The sequence below is a fragment of the Lactuca sativa genome, chromosome 2 (genome assembly GCF_002870075.4).
Source record: "Lactuca sativa cultivar Salinas chromosome 2, Lsat_Salinas_v11, whole genome shotgun sequence".
Lineage (NCBI taxonomy): Eukaryota > Viridiplantae > Streptophyta > Magnoliopsida > Asterales > Asteraceae > Lactuca > Lactuca sativa.
Window position 1 is genome coordinate 54,769,168 of NC_056624.2, and position 17,743 is coordinate 54,786,910.

At 32.9% G+C, this 17,743-nt stretch overlaps 2 protein-coding genes and 1 long non-coding RNA gene across 4 annotated transcripts; all 3 read left to right on the forward strand.

Moving 5' to 3' along the window:
* Nucleotides 1-256: 256 nt before the first annotated feature.
* On the forward strand, nt 257-10,900 carry LOC111907149 (uncharacterized). 2 transcript variants are annotated; one of them, XR_002855432.3, is made up of 6 exons: nt 257-474; nt 1,873-4,121; nt 4,288-4,848; nt 9,974-10,027; nt 10,124-10,234; nt 10,489-10,900. It is a non-coding gene; the product is annotated as an uncharacterized LOC111907149 (long non-coding RNA). The 2 variants fall into 2 exon arrangements; XR_002855431.3 differs by lacking the exons at nt 9,974-10,027; nt 10,124-10,234; nt 10,489-10,900 and adding an exon at nt 7,151-9,967 and having other exon boundaries at nt 259-474.
* Nucleotides 10,901-12,181: 1,281 nt separating this feature from the next.
* Nucleotides 12,182-15,122, forward strand: LOC111907181 (uncharacterized). The gene has a single exon (XM_042899833.2). The coding sequence runs from the start codon at nt 12,623-12,625 to the stop codon at nt 13,337-13,339; it is 717 nt and encodes a 238-aa protein (XP_042755767.1). The 5' UTR covers nt 12,182-12,622; the 3' UTR covers nt 13,340-15,122.
* LOC122196581 (disease resistance protein At4g27190-like) lies at nt 13,454-13,987 on the forward strand. The gene has a single exon (XM_042899677.1). The coding sequence runs from the start codon at nt 13,454-13,456 to the stop codon at nt 13,985-13,987; it is 534 nt and encodes a 177-aa protein (XP_042755611.1).
* Nucleotides 15,123-17,743: the final 2,621 nt, after the last annotated feature.

The following is a 17,743-nucleotide window of genomic DNA, read 5'->3' on the forward strand; positions in this document are numbered from 1 at the left end:
AATAGTAGGGACCTTTCAAGTTTAAAAAATAAATCAGGGACCAAACATGCAAATTACCCTAAACCATAGGAACAATTCGTGTAATTTACTCTTTTTAAAATTTACAACTTCCATCCTTGATTTTATTATTATTATTATTATTATTGTTATTATTATTATTGTCTGTGTTTTTTAAATAATTTAGGTTTAAACTTTTATGTTTTTTTTTTATTAATATAGGTTTAAAATTGAAGTAATTTAAAATATTTTATTATGTTTTAAATTTTGGTTTTTATTTAATTTAATCATGAAAAATAAAGAATAAAGAAAAGAATATTATGTTGTGGTAATTATTTTTAATGTCTAGTGGATTGGGGTGCCGCACTCCTCGTTATTTCCAATATGCAGTGGATCGGCGGTGACCGCTTCTTCACTTCTCTGTGGCACCACTTCAATGACTAAAACTGAATCCTTTGAGCTATAGAGCAACGCCTGGTACGTTTTTCTTAACTTTTTTTTTCTCTGTGTATACGAATCCATCAAAAGTTTTTAAATCTATGGATCTGGAAATCACGTTTGCTTTGCTGTTGATTGTGGGATTGTTGGTGTATATTTTTTAGTTAAAATCAACTGAAATGTTGTAAGGAATCGACAATACATTTTGATTTTAATTGCTTTGAATAGATAACAACGTTACGGAGTAATGATTATCTAATCCAAATGGAAATCAATTCAAGCCCTAATAGATCAGCTACCGATCGATGTTAAAGTCGACCATCACAAATGTTGTTTCACTTTCCTATTTATGTTTTTCCTAGATGCAGCGTAGTCGTATGTTTAGAAAAAGTAAATATTTTGAATCAACTACTCTCACTTGAACACACACACACACACTTAAAAACAAAGGCATCAGATCACTTGGTTCAAGAAGTTTTGTGGTAGGTCTCAACCAAGATAAATGGGTGTTTTTGGGGACTCTAAACTATATTGAAGATACTTATATAGATCTGGTTAATTCAGTAAAATTAGAAAGAGGGGTATTTTCGGAACATTTTTTAAACATCAGTTTTGTTTCTGGTATTTGTGTTTGGGTCAAACCCTTTTTTGTTTTAGTATAAATAAGGCTTGTAATTCATTAAGAACTCAGTTTTCTTCCAACAGTATACTTAGGTTCCAAGTAATTGTCAATTCCCCTGTTCGTGTTCTTTCTTATTCCTCTGTTTATACTCTTTTTGTTAAGTTGGTGCACAAAGATCAAGGCGTGAAGCAGATCCTTTTGATTACATATATTAATATATTACACGTATAGTAATAAAAAATTACATAGTCAAAAGATAGAAAACTTAAGGTATGGATTCATATATGATGTATAAGTATTGAGGGTATATTGGTCATTTTGCTGTTTTATGCTCTGGGATTTGGGAATTGTGTCATGGCTTGTGTTTTTACATGGAAATGTTTTTTCTTTTTGTTTGTTTTTATAACTTTATAAATGATTGATGTTTTGAATATGATTACAAAATCTCTTTATTATAGAAATGTTATCTATATACAAAGTAATTTTTGCTGCTAGAAATATAATTGGGTAGAGTTTTTAACTTCTTATTACAACATTCTACTTTGAAAAACCGACCCAATTATAGCAATGCTATAACGTGCCAATATAATTGGGTAGAATCCATGGTTATTAGAACTATCTTCGTCTTTTCATACAAGGTATCTACATCTTGCAGGAAAAACTTTGAGTACTATTTACTTATGGCTTGTAGATGATATTTAAAACAAGATAGTACTGCAAATTATTAATGAAAATATGAACGGACAAAAAAGTAAGCTAATTGACAACTTTTAACAATTTCATCCCCTTTCTAATTTGTTACACATGCTTTGTAGGTGTCACTAAAAAGCTAGAATATTGAAAAATGGAGGTTGTATCTGCAACTTTCCGATTGTGGATGGTAACTTTTTGATGCCACAATGAGCAAAACCGAGCACTTTCAGATTCAAGAGTTCACCAATAGCAGAACAATCAAACATCAATAGGCACCGATGGAGAATGATTGTTTGTAGCTTGGTGGAGCATTCAAGTGATCTGGGAAGCAATGAATACTGAATTTTTTCATATGCTACAACTTCAAGATTTTCCATTTTTTCATAAAAACCTTGAGAAAACTTAGACGACTTATCTCCATCCATAAGTCTCAAAAGTGACAAGTTTAGGTACTTAGAGTCACCAGGAAACTCACATTCCTGTGCAAGTAATAGAAACTCTTTTGCAAGAATCTTAGACATTCCTGTGCAAGTAATAGAAACTCTTTTGCAAGAATCTTACAACTGGGATATATCTTTTCCTTCACAAAATATGCAAGGAACATGAATACTATAATGAAGCAACTGGATGGTACAATCCTTGATGTCAAAAAGCAAATGGAAAGAAAAAAATTAGTAATTTGGAGATACCTGCTCGTATACGTGGTTGGTTGGAAGAAGTCGAAAAGACCAAAGAAAAAGCTAAAAGCATTTCAAGTATTGGGAATGGATGTTTTAACTTGAAAATGAGGCATCAAGCAGGAAGGAATGCATTCAAAATCACAAAGGAGATGAAAAGTTTTATTGATGAAAACACAATAAGATAACTTGGAGTGATGCTCAAAGACCTCGTGGGAAAGTAAACTCGAAAGATAAAAGGTATTTGATGATGTATGGGAGACGATTGAACTCAAAGATATTGAACCGAGTCGTTTGCCCAACGGCTTCAAGTTGTTGCTGACATCACGAAATGAAAATATTTGCAAACAAATTGCAATAGAAGCTAATTCGGATTCGACACTAGTTCGAGTGGATGTGATGGAGGAGTTTAAAGCACACAATTTCTTTTGGCAAATCACAGGAGTTTCAAAACAACATGATATGGAGCTCAATCAAATAGGAAGTGAAATTGTGAGAAGATGTGTTTTTTTGCCCCTTTTCATTAAACTCATCGCCAAAACCCTTCAATTTCAATAAGTTTTTGCATGGAAATATACTTTTCAACGGTTGAAGAAGAAGAATCTTGATGAGAATGTGCAAGAAGTTATTAAGATAAGCTATAACTATATAAAACTAGAGGAGGAAAAGGTGATTTTTCTTCTGTGTGGCTTGTTTCCTGATGACTTTAATATTTCAATCAAGGAACTCACAAGATATGCATGGGGCCTACAGTTATTAAGTAAAGTATCTACTTTGGGAGAGCCTAGAGACACGACAAAAACATGTGTGTAGAATCTTAGAAATGCAAATTTATTGACGAATAGCGATTACATTGGGTGTGTCAAAATGCATGATCTTGTGCTTGCTTTTGTGTTGAGTAGAGTTTCTAATGGTGACCAGGCATGGATAATCAACCATGGTGATATTTCAAAGTGGAGTAGAGCTGAAGTGGAAGATTCTTGGCTTCTTGGAAAAGAGTTTCTATAACTTGCACAGGAATGTCTGAGTTTCCTGAGTACCCAAACTTGTCACTTTTGAGACTTATGGATGGAGATAAGTTGCTTAAGTTTTCTCAAGGTTTTTATGAAAGAATGGAAAATCTTGAAGTTGTAGCATATGAAAAAAATTCAGTATCCATTGTTTCCCAGATTACTTGAATGCTCCACCAAGCTACGAACACTCATTCTCCATCAGTGCCTATTGATGTTTGATTGCTCTGCTATTGGTGAATTCTTGAATTTGGAAGTGCTCAGTTTTCCTCATTGTGGCGTCAGAAAGTTACCATCCACAATTGGAAAGTTGAAGAACCTAAAGCTACTGGATTTTACAGGGTGTCTTAATCTTCGTATTGATGATGGTGTCTTGATAAATTTGTTCGAGCTTGAAGAGCTTTATATGAGAGTTGCTTATGGAAAGGATATTTGCTTCAGAGACAACAATCATGATATTGTAATTGAGCAAGCTATTGCAGAATAAATGTGTAATCAAATTTCAGGGGCTAAAGTTTCTATCTTTGAAGAAGCTATCAGAGTTGATAGGTTTTAGCAACAATGATAGTGTAATTGAGCTACCACAGCTGTTGGAGTTGAGACTTAAAGGCCTTCCTAATTTCACAAGTAACATCTTCTATGTCCAGTAATGTCTCTGCAGTTCAACCTTTCTTTTACAAACAGGTACCTTTATATTAGGATTTATGTTGACAGTTTCATAGATAGATAGTTTTGTAATGAAAGTCTGTATTGATTGGATTGTGATTTGTGAATTTGTGATCCCCCAAACAAACTATTTTAAATTTGATTTCACTACTGATTATCAACATGTGTCTTAATTTTTGTGCAGATGCTGATTCCTAAGTTAGTGATATTGCACTCTTTCAAAAAAAAGTTAGGGATATTGCAAATTCATAGTATGGATATGTTGAAAGAGATATGACCTTATCAATTTAGTAGTAGTGACGAAGTTAATGCCTACATGTTGCAAATTCATAGTATGGATATCTTGTGAATTTGTTTTTAACCAATCCCATGTCTTTGCTTGGTCGTCTGGAAGAGCTTCATGTTTCTGAATGTGGAAGCATTGAAGTCTTATCTGACATGGACGTGAGTTGTATTGATGAAATTGAAGAATTCAGTAGCAAGTTGAAGCACATTAAAGTATATAAGGTTAGATAAGCTAAGAGAGTTGTGGAGTATGAAAGGGGAAAGTAGCTCTGATAACCTCATTCGTAGCTTTCAAAATGTTGAAAGTATAGAAATAAAAAGGTGTGAGAGGTTTGTAAACGTATTCACACCTACTGTCTCCAAATATGATGTGAGAACCCTTATGAATGTGAGTATAGATGGTAGGAGACCTTGTGAAGCAAGCAGGAGAAACATTGAATTTGCTCCGGAAAGCCAGGAGGTATGTGATTTCATTGAGCTTTCTATTTCTATTTTTATTTTGATGTTAAATCACTTATGTATATGTGTCTTTATACACATATACATATCACACTACAACAATAAATTCTACACAATTCTTTGGATGTGCTCACACTTTAAAGTGCAATAAGAATAAGATTATTAACTTGCGTGAAGAAATGTGTCATGACAAATTATTTCTAAATCTTCACACTCTAACCTTTGTATTATTAATTACATATTTATAAGCAAGTTAATTGGGACCAACATTTCTAAACAATTTAATGGACCTCAACCAAAAAAAAAAACAGATAAACACAGGGTCTAATTTAATGGACCACTACTACTTCCCTGCCTCAAGGTTTTAGATTTACAATATATGGAGACGATGAGTGATGTGTGGAAGTGCAATTGGAAGAAACTTGTAATTCCTCAAAACCAATCACAATCCTACTCATTCCACAACCTCACAACCATACAAATATGGAATTGCAATAGCATAAAGTACTTATATTCACCTCTCATGGGCAAACTTCTTCCCAACTTAAAGAAGGTGGAGATATATAGTTGTGATGGTATTGAGGAAGTTGTTTCAAATAGAGATATTAATGATGAAAATGAAGAAATAATATCTAATCACACAAACACCATCTCCTCCTTCCCTCTTCTTGAGATACTCGCCCTTGGGGCTCTGCCACGCCTCAAGAGTATCAATCAGTTCCAGTTCAAGGTATATATGATTTCTTTTAAGCGGATCCTTTACATATTCAGTTATTTGTTTTATTTCTTTTTTTTAATATTCTCTTCTCCATTAGTTGTGTGATGTAACTCCATAAGCTAATACTTCTCAAGCTTGAAAGACAAAAATAAATAACTACATGCATAATATTTAATGGGTTTTTCATTTAAATTGATTTATGATAAGACAAGATTGTGAGGGAGTGAAAAAAATTGATTGATGGATGTATATAAGTCACTTTTTTCTCTTAAGAAGCCAACCCAATTATAGCAGTGTCATCTAAATACAAAGGATTTCCGTTGCTGTAGTAGAAAGAAATGAAAGTAGGATGCTATATAATAAACGAATAATTGGAAATGCGTTGCTATTTCTTGCATTTAGCCCTTCTTCATTACAGACAAGTAAAGTTCATAGTCACAATATTTGTATATTTTATGGTTTATATCATGTTTGTATGTGTTCATACATTACACGTGTTCCTGTAGACATGCATGAATATATATATATATATATATATATATATATATATATATATATATATATATATATATATATATGTTGATTAATTGCTGGTCAAAGTACATCCAAGTTTGTTCATTTTCAAGTTTTAATTTTAATAAATGCTAATTAGTTGTATTAATTAGCACCCTGGCAGTTTTGTTTTTTATTGTTTCTATTTCCTTTTTTTAGATGTTCATAATCACCTATAAGCCTATATAAGGCCACTTTTATGATTGATTTAGTGTGCTTTTTCTTTCATCCACAATCTACTTGTTCTTTCTTTCATCCATAATTGGAAATATTCTATGCTGACCACTTTGACCTGCTATAGCAGGTTAAAGAAAATTTTGTCAAAGTTGAATGGCTTTAGTGAAATGAAGTGGACTAAACTTTGACAACCTTTTCAATTATGACCCACTTTAACCTGCTATAGTAGGTCAAATTTGTTGGTATAGAAAGAAATTTCAAACCTTGGTAGGTTTGATGAGCTAAAACTGAAATAGAATTGTTAAACAGCAAAAATAAATGGCCGAAATATTGTGATTTTTCTTTATATTGCCCTTTTGTAGTCCAACTTACATTTCACCAATGAGGTATGTTGTTACTTCAACATTTAACCACATGTCAACATGTAGTTTTATTATGTTTTAAGATATTATTTGCATACAAATTTAGGAAACACAAAGCAAAACCAAGTGAAGATACATAACCACTTCCCAATTTTTGTATGTATAAAAAGTTACCAAAGTATGCAACATTACTAAGATATTAACTTGTCTCTTATGTTATGAAAGATGTTATATTCGATCATTCGTTAGTTAACCACTTAATATACAAATCAAGTTAGATGAACTAAAGACAAGCCCAATTGACCCACTAACTGTGAGTGGTTTTTGACCATGTCGAAAGATGAAAAATACCATAACTCAATTATCTATTTTCCTAATAAAATCGGATGTAAATATTCAAAAGATGATAAGATGAACACCCTGAACTAAACAATAACATGGAGAATTACTTTTTTTTGAAGTTTCCAAAACACTTAGGGTGCATTTAATTGCAGAAAAATGGGTCGTTTTCCCAAAAGAAAAGAAAAGGGGTGAACCTAATAGAGGATGAAGGTGCATTGAATAATAATCCATTGATGAAACTTTCTTTAGCTCATACTGGGCAAGAAACAAAAGAAAAGGGGTGAACCTAAAGACAAAATGGAGAAAACATTAAAGACAAAAGCAAAAATAGGAGATAGAGATGAGGGTTTGCATGCCACCAATGGCAAGATAACGACAAAGAATGGAGGATATTTGGTGTCTCTGAGAAGAAGATTAGAAGAAAAGAAAATAGGGGATCAATTGGAGACCCCAATGAATGTTTTTGATACGCTTCCTAGTGATTTTTGTTTCCATGGAGATTGTTGGTGGTATGTCCTACCTTTTTGAATCATTTATCAGATTCATACTTGCTTGTGTTTGATACTTCTATGAAGATTGGTGAGAATATTGTGCTCATTGATGCTTCTTCTCGGTATCATAAGAGATCAGATACATGGCATGTGGTTATGGAAATATATGGTATATATATATATATATATATATATATATATATATATATATATATATAGTGCAAGTTAGGGTAATAGCCACAAAAAAAATGATGGTAACATGTTTGATTTTGCTTTGAACTAAGAATGTTGCAAAAACTCGTTACTCGTGTGACTTCATCCACCTGAAAATAGATCAGATTTGAGCATCTTGATAATTCTTATAAGGAACAATGATGAGAAGGCAACTGATCAGCTTAGAAGATACCCTGATTATTGAAAATTTTCTTCATCATCTTGATTATGAAATAGGAATAAGACAAAACAACCATGTGAAAAATAGAACTAATCTCTTCTTCTTTCTGAATCAAAAGCGGGATGATGAGTTGGGTTCATTGCAAGACACACACATCAGAGGTGTTTGGGTATTGGGCAACAAGGGACCAATGAAAGTATCAGGCTAGTTTAGGGTTTTTAGAAACCTGCAAAAATAGTGGTAAAGATATGTAAATACCCCATAACAGTTTTGTATGGCCCACTTAGCATTGGTCCAGTGAAGGAATTCCGTATGTACCAGGTTGAACTCCTCACATTTCGGTTCCATAGGCATATTGATTGCAAGTGAAGAATTGAGCAAAGAAAATGAGAGAAATGCTTTGATCTTCATTTCTGTATTGGATCGGTTAACTACAACTATGGAACTGTTACAAAATATATACAGAAGAAAGAAGAAAGAGAAGCCTCTAACTAATATAACCGACTAACAACAATTACATGAGAGACATGCGATCTAACTAACAAGCAACTAACTCAAGCTAACTAACTAAATATAACTAACACCCCGCTCTCAAGTGGAGGGTGAGTAAATCCCAATTTGTTTAATAAAGTGTATTGTTGCTTGCTTGGAAGGTTCTTTGTGAACAAATCAGGTATATGGTCTTGTGTAGGAACATGTTGCAGAGATATAAGCCCATCTTGTAATTTTTGGCAATGTATATTGCAACATGTGGTCTAACTCCACATGTTTGGTTCTTTCATGAATTATGGGGTTTTTGGCAATATATATTACTTGACTGTCGATCACAACGAACTCGAACAAGAGTGACATTAGGAACTCCAATTTCATGAAGTAATCGAGTTAATCAAGCAAGTTCAGCTGTGAGTCTTTGCATACTTCTATATTCTGCTTCAGCGGATGATAAAGAAACAATTATTTGGTTCTTTGACTTCCATGCAGTTGGGCTGTTTCCAAGAAGAACAACAAAACCACTAACACTTCTTCTAGATTGAGGACAAGAAATTGTTTGAGATTTGATATTTCTTCTTCTTTGTTTCCTGTGATCATTAAATCATCAACATAGACTGCCGTAAATTTTTTAAATGAACCAATTGTTTTGTGAAAAAGAGAGTAATCATTTTTGGAGTGTTGATAACCTCTTTCATTCAAGGCAAAATATAATTTTACATACCATTGTCAAGATGCTTGTTTCAATCCATACAATGATTTTTGAAGTTTGCACACTTGATGTGGGTTGGATAATTGAAGTCCTAGAGGTGGCTTCATGTAAATTTCTTCGTCCAAGTCACCATTTAGAAAAATCATTGTGGACATCTAGTTGAAACATTGGCCATGATTTCTTGACAGCTATACCAAAAAGAGCTCGAATTGTTGTCATTTTGGCAACAGGAGAAAAAGTTTCAGTATAATCAATGCCTTCCTTTTGAGTAAACCCTTTAATAACAAATATTCCTTTGCATCTTTCTACATCCCCATTGGCTTTATATTTTACTTTATAAAACCATTTACAACTAATGGGTTTATTGCCTTTGGGAAGATCCATAATTTTCCAAGTGTTATTAGCCTCTATCAGCTCTGTTTTCTTTCGGCTTCAACGATCAACCCTTCATGTAGCACCCTCTTTAATCCCCTTGTTACTGTTATAGATATATCAGCTTTGATCGATTCACGTTTCATTACTAGTTATTGAATAAGTCTTTCGGAAAGGGAGGAATAGCATTATATTTTACTGGTACGTGTTTTTTTAGCTTTTGTTCAGCTCAATACATATAGGAATATCTTTCAATAAAGTGTCACGACTATTTTTGATCAGTAAATTAGGGTACATGTTTGTCTAGTAGTACTAATTTCAACAGTTACATCCTCTACCTTCAATCTCTTGATTACATGCTAAAAGAGAAACACCAGCGATCGAACCTTTTTAGGGGCATGCCATTCTTAGCAAAATTGAATCCGAAAAAAACAATTGACATAGCACCTGCCGCCTTCGCTTATTGCAATACAAATAAAACAACCCCTAATCGTCTGATTGGGAATGTGGCTATTAGGTGTTGAAATGGATGCTTGAATTTGTTATGTATCGGCAATATGCATTCCCAAATGTAAGTAACTTTTGTAATATTGTTTTTTTCATTTTGTCTATTACACTAAACCGTCTCTTTTGTTCAATAACATTTTTTGTTTTATTCTGCATATAGAACTTTTGGAATGATAGAAACCCAATTCTAGAAAAGTTGTTGGACGATGTGGTCAACGCGTTGATGACTATTTTTCAAAGTAAATATATGAAATGAAGCCTGTGTTCAATGGTTAGTTCTGTTTTCTATACTTGTTATTAATGGGTTTATTTTTATTATAATATTTTTATAATAACTTTTATTGGTGTCTAAACTTTGCATAGCAGACGAATAAGTTTGTTTATGTTTTTTACATTATGTTCTTATTTATTTTGTTTGATTTTTAACCTTTTACGGTTTAAATAAAGTCATGTATCATATGTTTTTTGTTTTTACACATAAAAATATAAAATCTTGACTCATCTTTGCTTTTGGTTCTTGATTAGCTTCTCATTGCGATGGTTGGTTCGAGTCCACTTTGAATATTACAGCCATAGTAATCGGAAAGCCGCAAAAAGACAGGAGTTTCTTTGTTTTTTACTTTTTTTTAGGTGTCATAGGTTTACAATGAAAACAATGGTACTTTCTCATTTGATTTTTGAGTCTAACATGATTGTGTTTTAGTACTTTATTTTTAACTATTATTTATTGTAGTTGTCAATTTTATGATTTCACATGACTAAATTTCTGAACTTATAAACACATATATCCATGTATCAAGCGGAAGACCGGTATAATCGGTTTCGAAAATATTTGATATTTGTTTTTTTATTAATAGATATATACATTACGGTTCTACAATCGTATTCTATCACTACCAGAAAACAAAACAGAGCAATAGCGACAGAATTTTAGTGATGGCAAAATCCGTCGGAAAAATGACGGGTTTTCGACGGATTTCCGACAGAATATTTATTAGGATATTAGCAACGCATTTTGCGACAGTTTGGCAACACAATAAAATCGGTTTGTAATCCGTTACAACTTCCGACGGTTTACCGACGGAAATCAACAAATCTGAAATTCCGTCGGTAATCGGTTGGTAAATTAATATTTTATTTTTTAATTGTAAGGGTAATTCGGTAAAATCAAATAAGGGGTATTTCAAATGCTATGATGTGCTGCATATCGACTTGACCTAGATCAAGGGACAAGAAGTTTTGTGGTAGGTCTCAACCAAGATAAATGGGTGTTTTTGGGGACACTAAACTATATTGAAGATACTTAGATAGATCTTGCTGGTTAATTCAGTAAAATTAGGAAGAGGGGTATTTTCGGAATATTTTTTAAACATCAGTTTTCTTTCAGGTATTTGTGTTTGAGTCAAACCCCTTTTGGTCTTAGTATAAATAAGGCTTGTAATTCATTAAGAACTAAGTTTTCTTCTCTTCCAACAGTATACTTAGGCTCCAAGTAATTGTCAATTCCCCTGTTCGTGTTCTTTCTTATTCCTTTGTTTATACTCTTTTTGTTAAGTTGGTGCACAAAGATCAAGGCGTGAAGCAGATCCTTTTGATTACATATATTAATATATTACATGTACAGTAATAAAAAATTACATAATCAAAAGAGAGAAAACTTACGGTATGGATTCATATATATATGATGTATAAGTATTGAGGGTATATTGGTCATTTTGCTGTTTTATGCTCTAGGAGTTGGGAATTGTGTCATGGCTTGTGTTTTTACTTGGAAATGTTTTTTCTTTTTGTTTGTTTTTATAACTTTATAAATGATTGATGTGTTGAATATGATGACAAAATCTCGTTATTATAGAAATGTCATCTATATACAAAGCAATTTTTGCTGCTATAAATATAATAGGGTAGAGTTTTTAACTTCTTATTACAACATTCTAATTTGAAAAACCGACTCGATTATAGCAATGCTATAATGTGCCAATATAATTGGGTAGAATCCATGGTTATTAGAACTATTTTTGTCTTCTCATACAAGGTATCTACATCTTGCAGGAAAAACTTTGATTACTATTTACTTATGGCTTGTAAATGACATTTAAAACAAGATAGTTCTGCAAATTATTAATGAAAATATGAGCAGACAAAAAACTAAGCTAATTGACAACTTTTAACAATTTCATCCCCTTTCTAATTTGTTACACATGCTTTGCAGGTGTCACTAAAAATCTAGAATATTGAAAAATGGAGGTTGTATCTTCAATTTTTCGATTGTGGATGGTAACTTTCTGATGCCACAATGAGCAAAACTAAGCACTTCTAGATTCAATAGTTCACCAATAACAGAGCAATCAAACATCAATAGACACCGATGGAGAATGAGTGTTTGTAGCTTGGTGGAGCATTCAAGTGATTTGGGAAGCAATGGATACTGAATTTTTTCAAATGCTACAACTTCAAGATTTTCCATTCTTTCATAACAACCTTGAGAAAACTTAAACGACTTATCTCCATCCATAAGTCTCATAAGTGACAAGTTTGGGTACTCAGAGTCACCAGAGTCACCAGGAAACTCAGGCATTCCTGTGCAAGTAATAGAAACTCTTTTGCAAGAATCTTACAACTAGGATATATCTTTTCCTTCACAAAATATGTAAGGAACATGAATACTATAATGAAGCAACTGGATGGTACAATCCTTGATGTCAAAAAGCACATGGAAAGAAACAACATTAGTAATCTGGAGATACCTTCTCGTATACCTGGTTGGTTGGAAGAAGTCGAAAAGACCAAAGAAAAAGCTCAAAACATTTCAAGTACTAGGAATGGATGTTTTAACTTGAAAATGAGGCAACAAGTAGGAAGGAATGCATTCAAGATCACAGAGGAGATGGAAAGTTTTATTGATGAAAACAATAAGATAACTTGGAGTGATGCTCAAAGATGTCTTGGGAAAGTGAACTCGAAAATCGCATCCAGTTTTGCACCTTTGGATGGTGATGCCCAAAATCACTTCAAATCAAGAGAGAGGACTTTCAAGGATGTGCTCGGGTTTCTTCAACAAGATCACCAAGAGCCAAGTGATAGTCCTATGTGGAATGGGAGGTGTGGGGAAAACCACTATGTTCAAGTGGAAAAGACTGCAAAAGATAAGAAAATGTTTGATTATGTTGTGAAGGTGGTTATTGGGCAACAAATTAACATGTTTTCTATTCAGCAAGCTGTAGCAGAATATATGGGTCAATCCCTTACTGAAACGAGTCAAACAGCAAGAATAGATCGTCTTCGTATAACATTTGGGAACCTTCCAGAAGGTAAAAGAAAGGTTTTAGTGATATTTGATGATGTATGGGAGACTATTGAACTCAAAGATATTTGACTGAGTCCTTTGCCCAATGGCTTCAAGTTGTTGCTGACATCACGAAATGAAAATATTTGCAAACAAATTGCAGTAGAAGCTAATTCGGATTCGACACTAGTTCGAGTGGATGTGATGGTGGAGCTTGAAGCACATAATTTCTTTTGGCAAATCACAGGAGTTTCAAAACAACATGATATGGAGCTGAATCAAATAGGAAGTGAAATTGTGAGAAGATGTGTTTTTTTGCCCCTTGCCATTAAACTCATCGCCAAAACCCTTCAATTTCATGAAGTTTTTGCATGGAGAGATACTTTTCAACGGTTGAAGAAGAAGAATCTTGATGAGAATGTGCAAGAAGTTATTAAGATAAGCTATAATTATATAAAAACAGAGGAGGAAAAGGTGATTTTTCTTCTATGTGGCTTGTTTCCTGATAACTTTAATATTCCAATCCAGGAACTCACAAGATATGCATGGGGCCTACGGGTATTAAGTGAAGTATCTACTTTGGGAGAGGCTAGAGACAAGACAAAAACATGTGTGCAGAATCTTAAAAATGCAAATTTATTGATGGATAGAGATTACATTGGGTGTGTCAAAATGCATGATCTTGTGCTTGCTTTTGTGTTAAGTAGAGTTTCGAAAGGTGACCATGAACCATGGTGATATTTCAAAGTGGAGTATAGTTGAAGTGGAAGATTCTTGCAAAAGAGTTTCTATTACCTGCGCAGGAATGTTGGTGACTCTAAGTGCCCAAACTTATCACTTTTGAGACTTATGGATGAAGATAAGTCGCTTAAGTTTTCTCAAGGTTTTGATGGAAGAATGGAAAATCTTGAAGTTGTAGCATATGAAAAAATTCAGTATCTATTGCTTCTCAGATCACTTGGATGCTCCACCAAGCTACGAACACTCATTCTCCATCAGTGCCTATTGATGTTTGATTGCTCTGCTATTGGTGAACTCTTGAATCTGGAAGTGCTCAGTTTTGCTCATTGTGGCATCGCAAAGTTACCATCCACAATCGGAAAGATTGAAGTGAAGGAATGTGATAATCTTGTGAATTTGTTTCCAACCAATCCCATGTCTTTGTTGGGTCGTCTGGAGGAGCTTCATGTTTCTGAATGAGGAAGCATTGAAGTCTTATCTGACATGGACGTGAGTTGTATTGGTGAAATTGAAGAATTCAGTAGCAAGTTGAAACACATTAAGGCATATAGGTTGGATAAGCTAAGAGAGTTGTGGAGGATGAAAGGGGAAAGTAGCTCTAATATCCTTATTCGTAGCTTTCAAGTTGTTGGAAGTATAGAAATAAGGTGTGAGAGGTTTGTAAACATATTCACACTTAGTGTCTCCAAATATGATATGAGAACTAAAGATGAAAGTGGTTCAAAAACCGGACTGGTTTACTCGGACCCAGAGAAAACCCAGAACCCGGAATTGATGAATTATGAGAACCCGGAACCGGACCGGTATACGGTAATCGGTTCCGGTTATCAAACCGGGTAAAGTGGGTATGAAACCGAAAATTGATAATTGGAACCGGATTTGTGTATTAGACCCGGAAATAATCGGAAACCAGAAATGGAACCAAAAACCTGGAATTTTGGAACAACAGAAAAAAAATATTGTAACATGATTAAAGGTTGTAATGAAAAAAGAAATATTTAGAATAATTAATCAAAAAATTGAATATATAACGATTTGTAAAAGATCCACCGTAAATAGGCTAAAAGCTTATAGAACTTTAACCCATTAAGCCAACAAAACAAATTGATACTAAAAATAATAAAACTTCGGATTTCACCATTTTTGATCAACTACGCTATTATGTAGTTAAATTCATTCAAATCAAACAATATAACTTGTTACAAAAGTTATTACAATATAACGTATCTAAGCAGTTACATAAGACCAAATTTTCAAAATTTCCTACAAATGACGAAATCACCCTTTTTAATTAAACCATTCTTTAACATATAAAACCAAACTTATAACCATTTATCTAATATTTATATCACAATATAATTTATGGTTCTCACAAATAAAGTTCTTAGAGAGAGGAGAATGGGAGGTAGGCCGGGGTTTGGTTAGGTGAATGCCATACTTCATATCGTGAGTTTTCCATTACTTCAATGTTTTCTCTCTTTTTATTATGAGAGCTGATATGTAAATTGAGATTATTATAAACATACATATATTTAGAACTATGGGATTTTCAAATATGTGCCCTAAGGCACATATAAGAAGTATTAATTAATCACAATTATTACCATAATTAAAATGTTAAACACATTAATTATAAGAAATATTACCATAATTAAATATAAAATTTCATTAATAATTTCCATAATTAATGCATTTCATATTTAATTATGGTAATAATTATGATTAATTAATACTTTTTATATGTGCCCTTAAGGCACATATTAGAAAATCCCTTTGTAAAAAGAGCTAATAAGTTGATGGGTATTTTATCATAATCTATATAATTTTTAAAAAATAAATATACTAAGGAATATATTTTTGGTATAGAAAATGATGTAGGATTAAAGATAGTCTAAGAGAAATTTATTTATATTTCCTATGTAAAAACTTTATAAAACGTATAAAAACCGGTTCTGGTCCATTAAACCAGGTTCCGGTTTTTTTACTTATCCGGTTCCAAAAACCAGTTCCGGTTTTTTTACCCGGGTTACCCGGATAAGACTAATTTTGGAACCCAATACCCGGACCGTTTAAGCATTTTCCGGTTATACCGGTTCCGGTCCTGTTTTCCAGTTTTACAACTCATCCCTAGGACTAAATCCACAACGAAATGCAATAAAGACGACATCAGGAAGATTTCAAAAATTAAACTGAAATTGAAACTTTGATTAAATAACAGGGACTAGAGATGTAATTTACTTTTTAACTTGCTATTTTACATTGACCAGTGACAAATCTGAAACAAAAAACAATGTTAGGGGCTGATTTGAAAAAAAAAAGTTGTACTGAATATGCAACTTTGGGTGTAACACAGGGACCATTATTGTAACTAACTCTTTATTTCAAAGAATTAAAAAACACGACGCCTAGATAAAATAAAGAGTTTAAAATACCTATTTTGTGTCTCCGAATCACCTTTGGAGTTGATGTAAATTCAATTCCACCAGTATTGTTGTCACTATTTTTCACTGCCCCTTTCTTCCTGAGTTCTAGATTCTGTTTGGGGAGATGGGCAAAATGAAACTTTTAGCTTTAACTTGAAACCTTTTTATTTTATTTGTTATTATTTCACAAAAGAAGCAACAACTTTGTTAGTGATGAAAATCCTAGCTAGCATGAAGACAAGTTGTTGGATACATTGTAGGGCTAAATATAGCAACGTACTTTCATTTATTTGCTTATTATCGCATCCTTGTTTCTTTTCTTTGTATTACAACATTGTACTTTCAAGGAATTTTATTGTCAAATCTTTTTCTTATTAAGACATTGTATTTTGAAAAAACTACTTATTATAGCAGTGAAAATTGTTTCGTATCTTGAATTGCTACAATTTTGTGGAGCACTCAAAGTACAATGTTGTAATGGGAATAATTGAAAGTAAAATGCTATAATAAATAAATAAAATTATTTTACTATTTCTTGCATTCGACCCAAAATGTGAATGTGAAAAGGTAAACGTCAGAGAAAGAACCTTTATGTCATTGAAAAACGACTTTAATCCATCCAATGACATGTCAAAGTTTTCATATTGTCTATTGGATTTCCTTATCCACTTTGGAATATTTGTTAAAAAAAAAAAAAAAAAAAAAAAAAAAAATCTTGACGACATCGCTCATCTGCTTGCAAAATTAACCATGATAAGGAGTCCAATATGTTGAGATATCACCCATTTTAGGAATAAATTTTATAATAATGCCCTGTTATAGAAAACAGCTAAAAATATTTATTAATATAAAGAGTAGTAACTTCATTTCACTTAAGGGCTGATAAATCTCTACTTCACCAGCTTGTATAACTCGATCACTTAGACACAGATTATCCAGCTTCTATACTACCAGCCTCAAGAGCTATGTCATCTATATTACTGAAAACAGGTAAAAAAAAAACTTTTCCAGTTTTGGTTGTTATTTTAAGGTTTCATATCAATTTTGGTCCCAAATAGCTTTGTAATTTCTACTTTCTTTTCTCCTGATTTCAGGAATGTCATCAAAACCAAAAACAATTTTCACTGCTACAACTGGGGAGGATTTCCAAAGTATAATTTCCAAATAGGAAAAAAAAAAAATTGGAAGTTTTGAAAGCATGATGAATGAAACAGTGCAATGAGCCTTACACACTATGACTGAAAGTGAAACTCTCCCTACGTCAGCTAACGTCTGATTCCCCTTTTATTCTCCATTCTCTCTCCTCTAACCGAATATCCTTTGGTCCCCC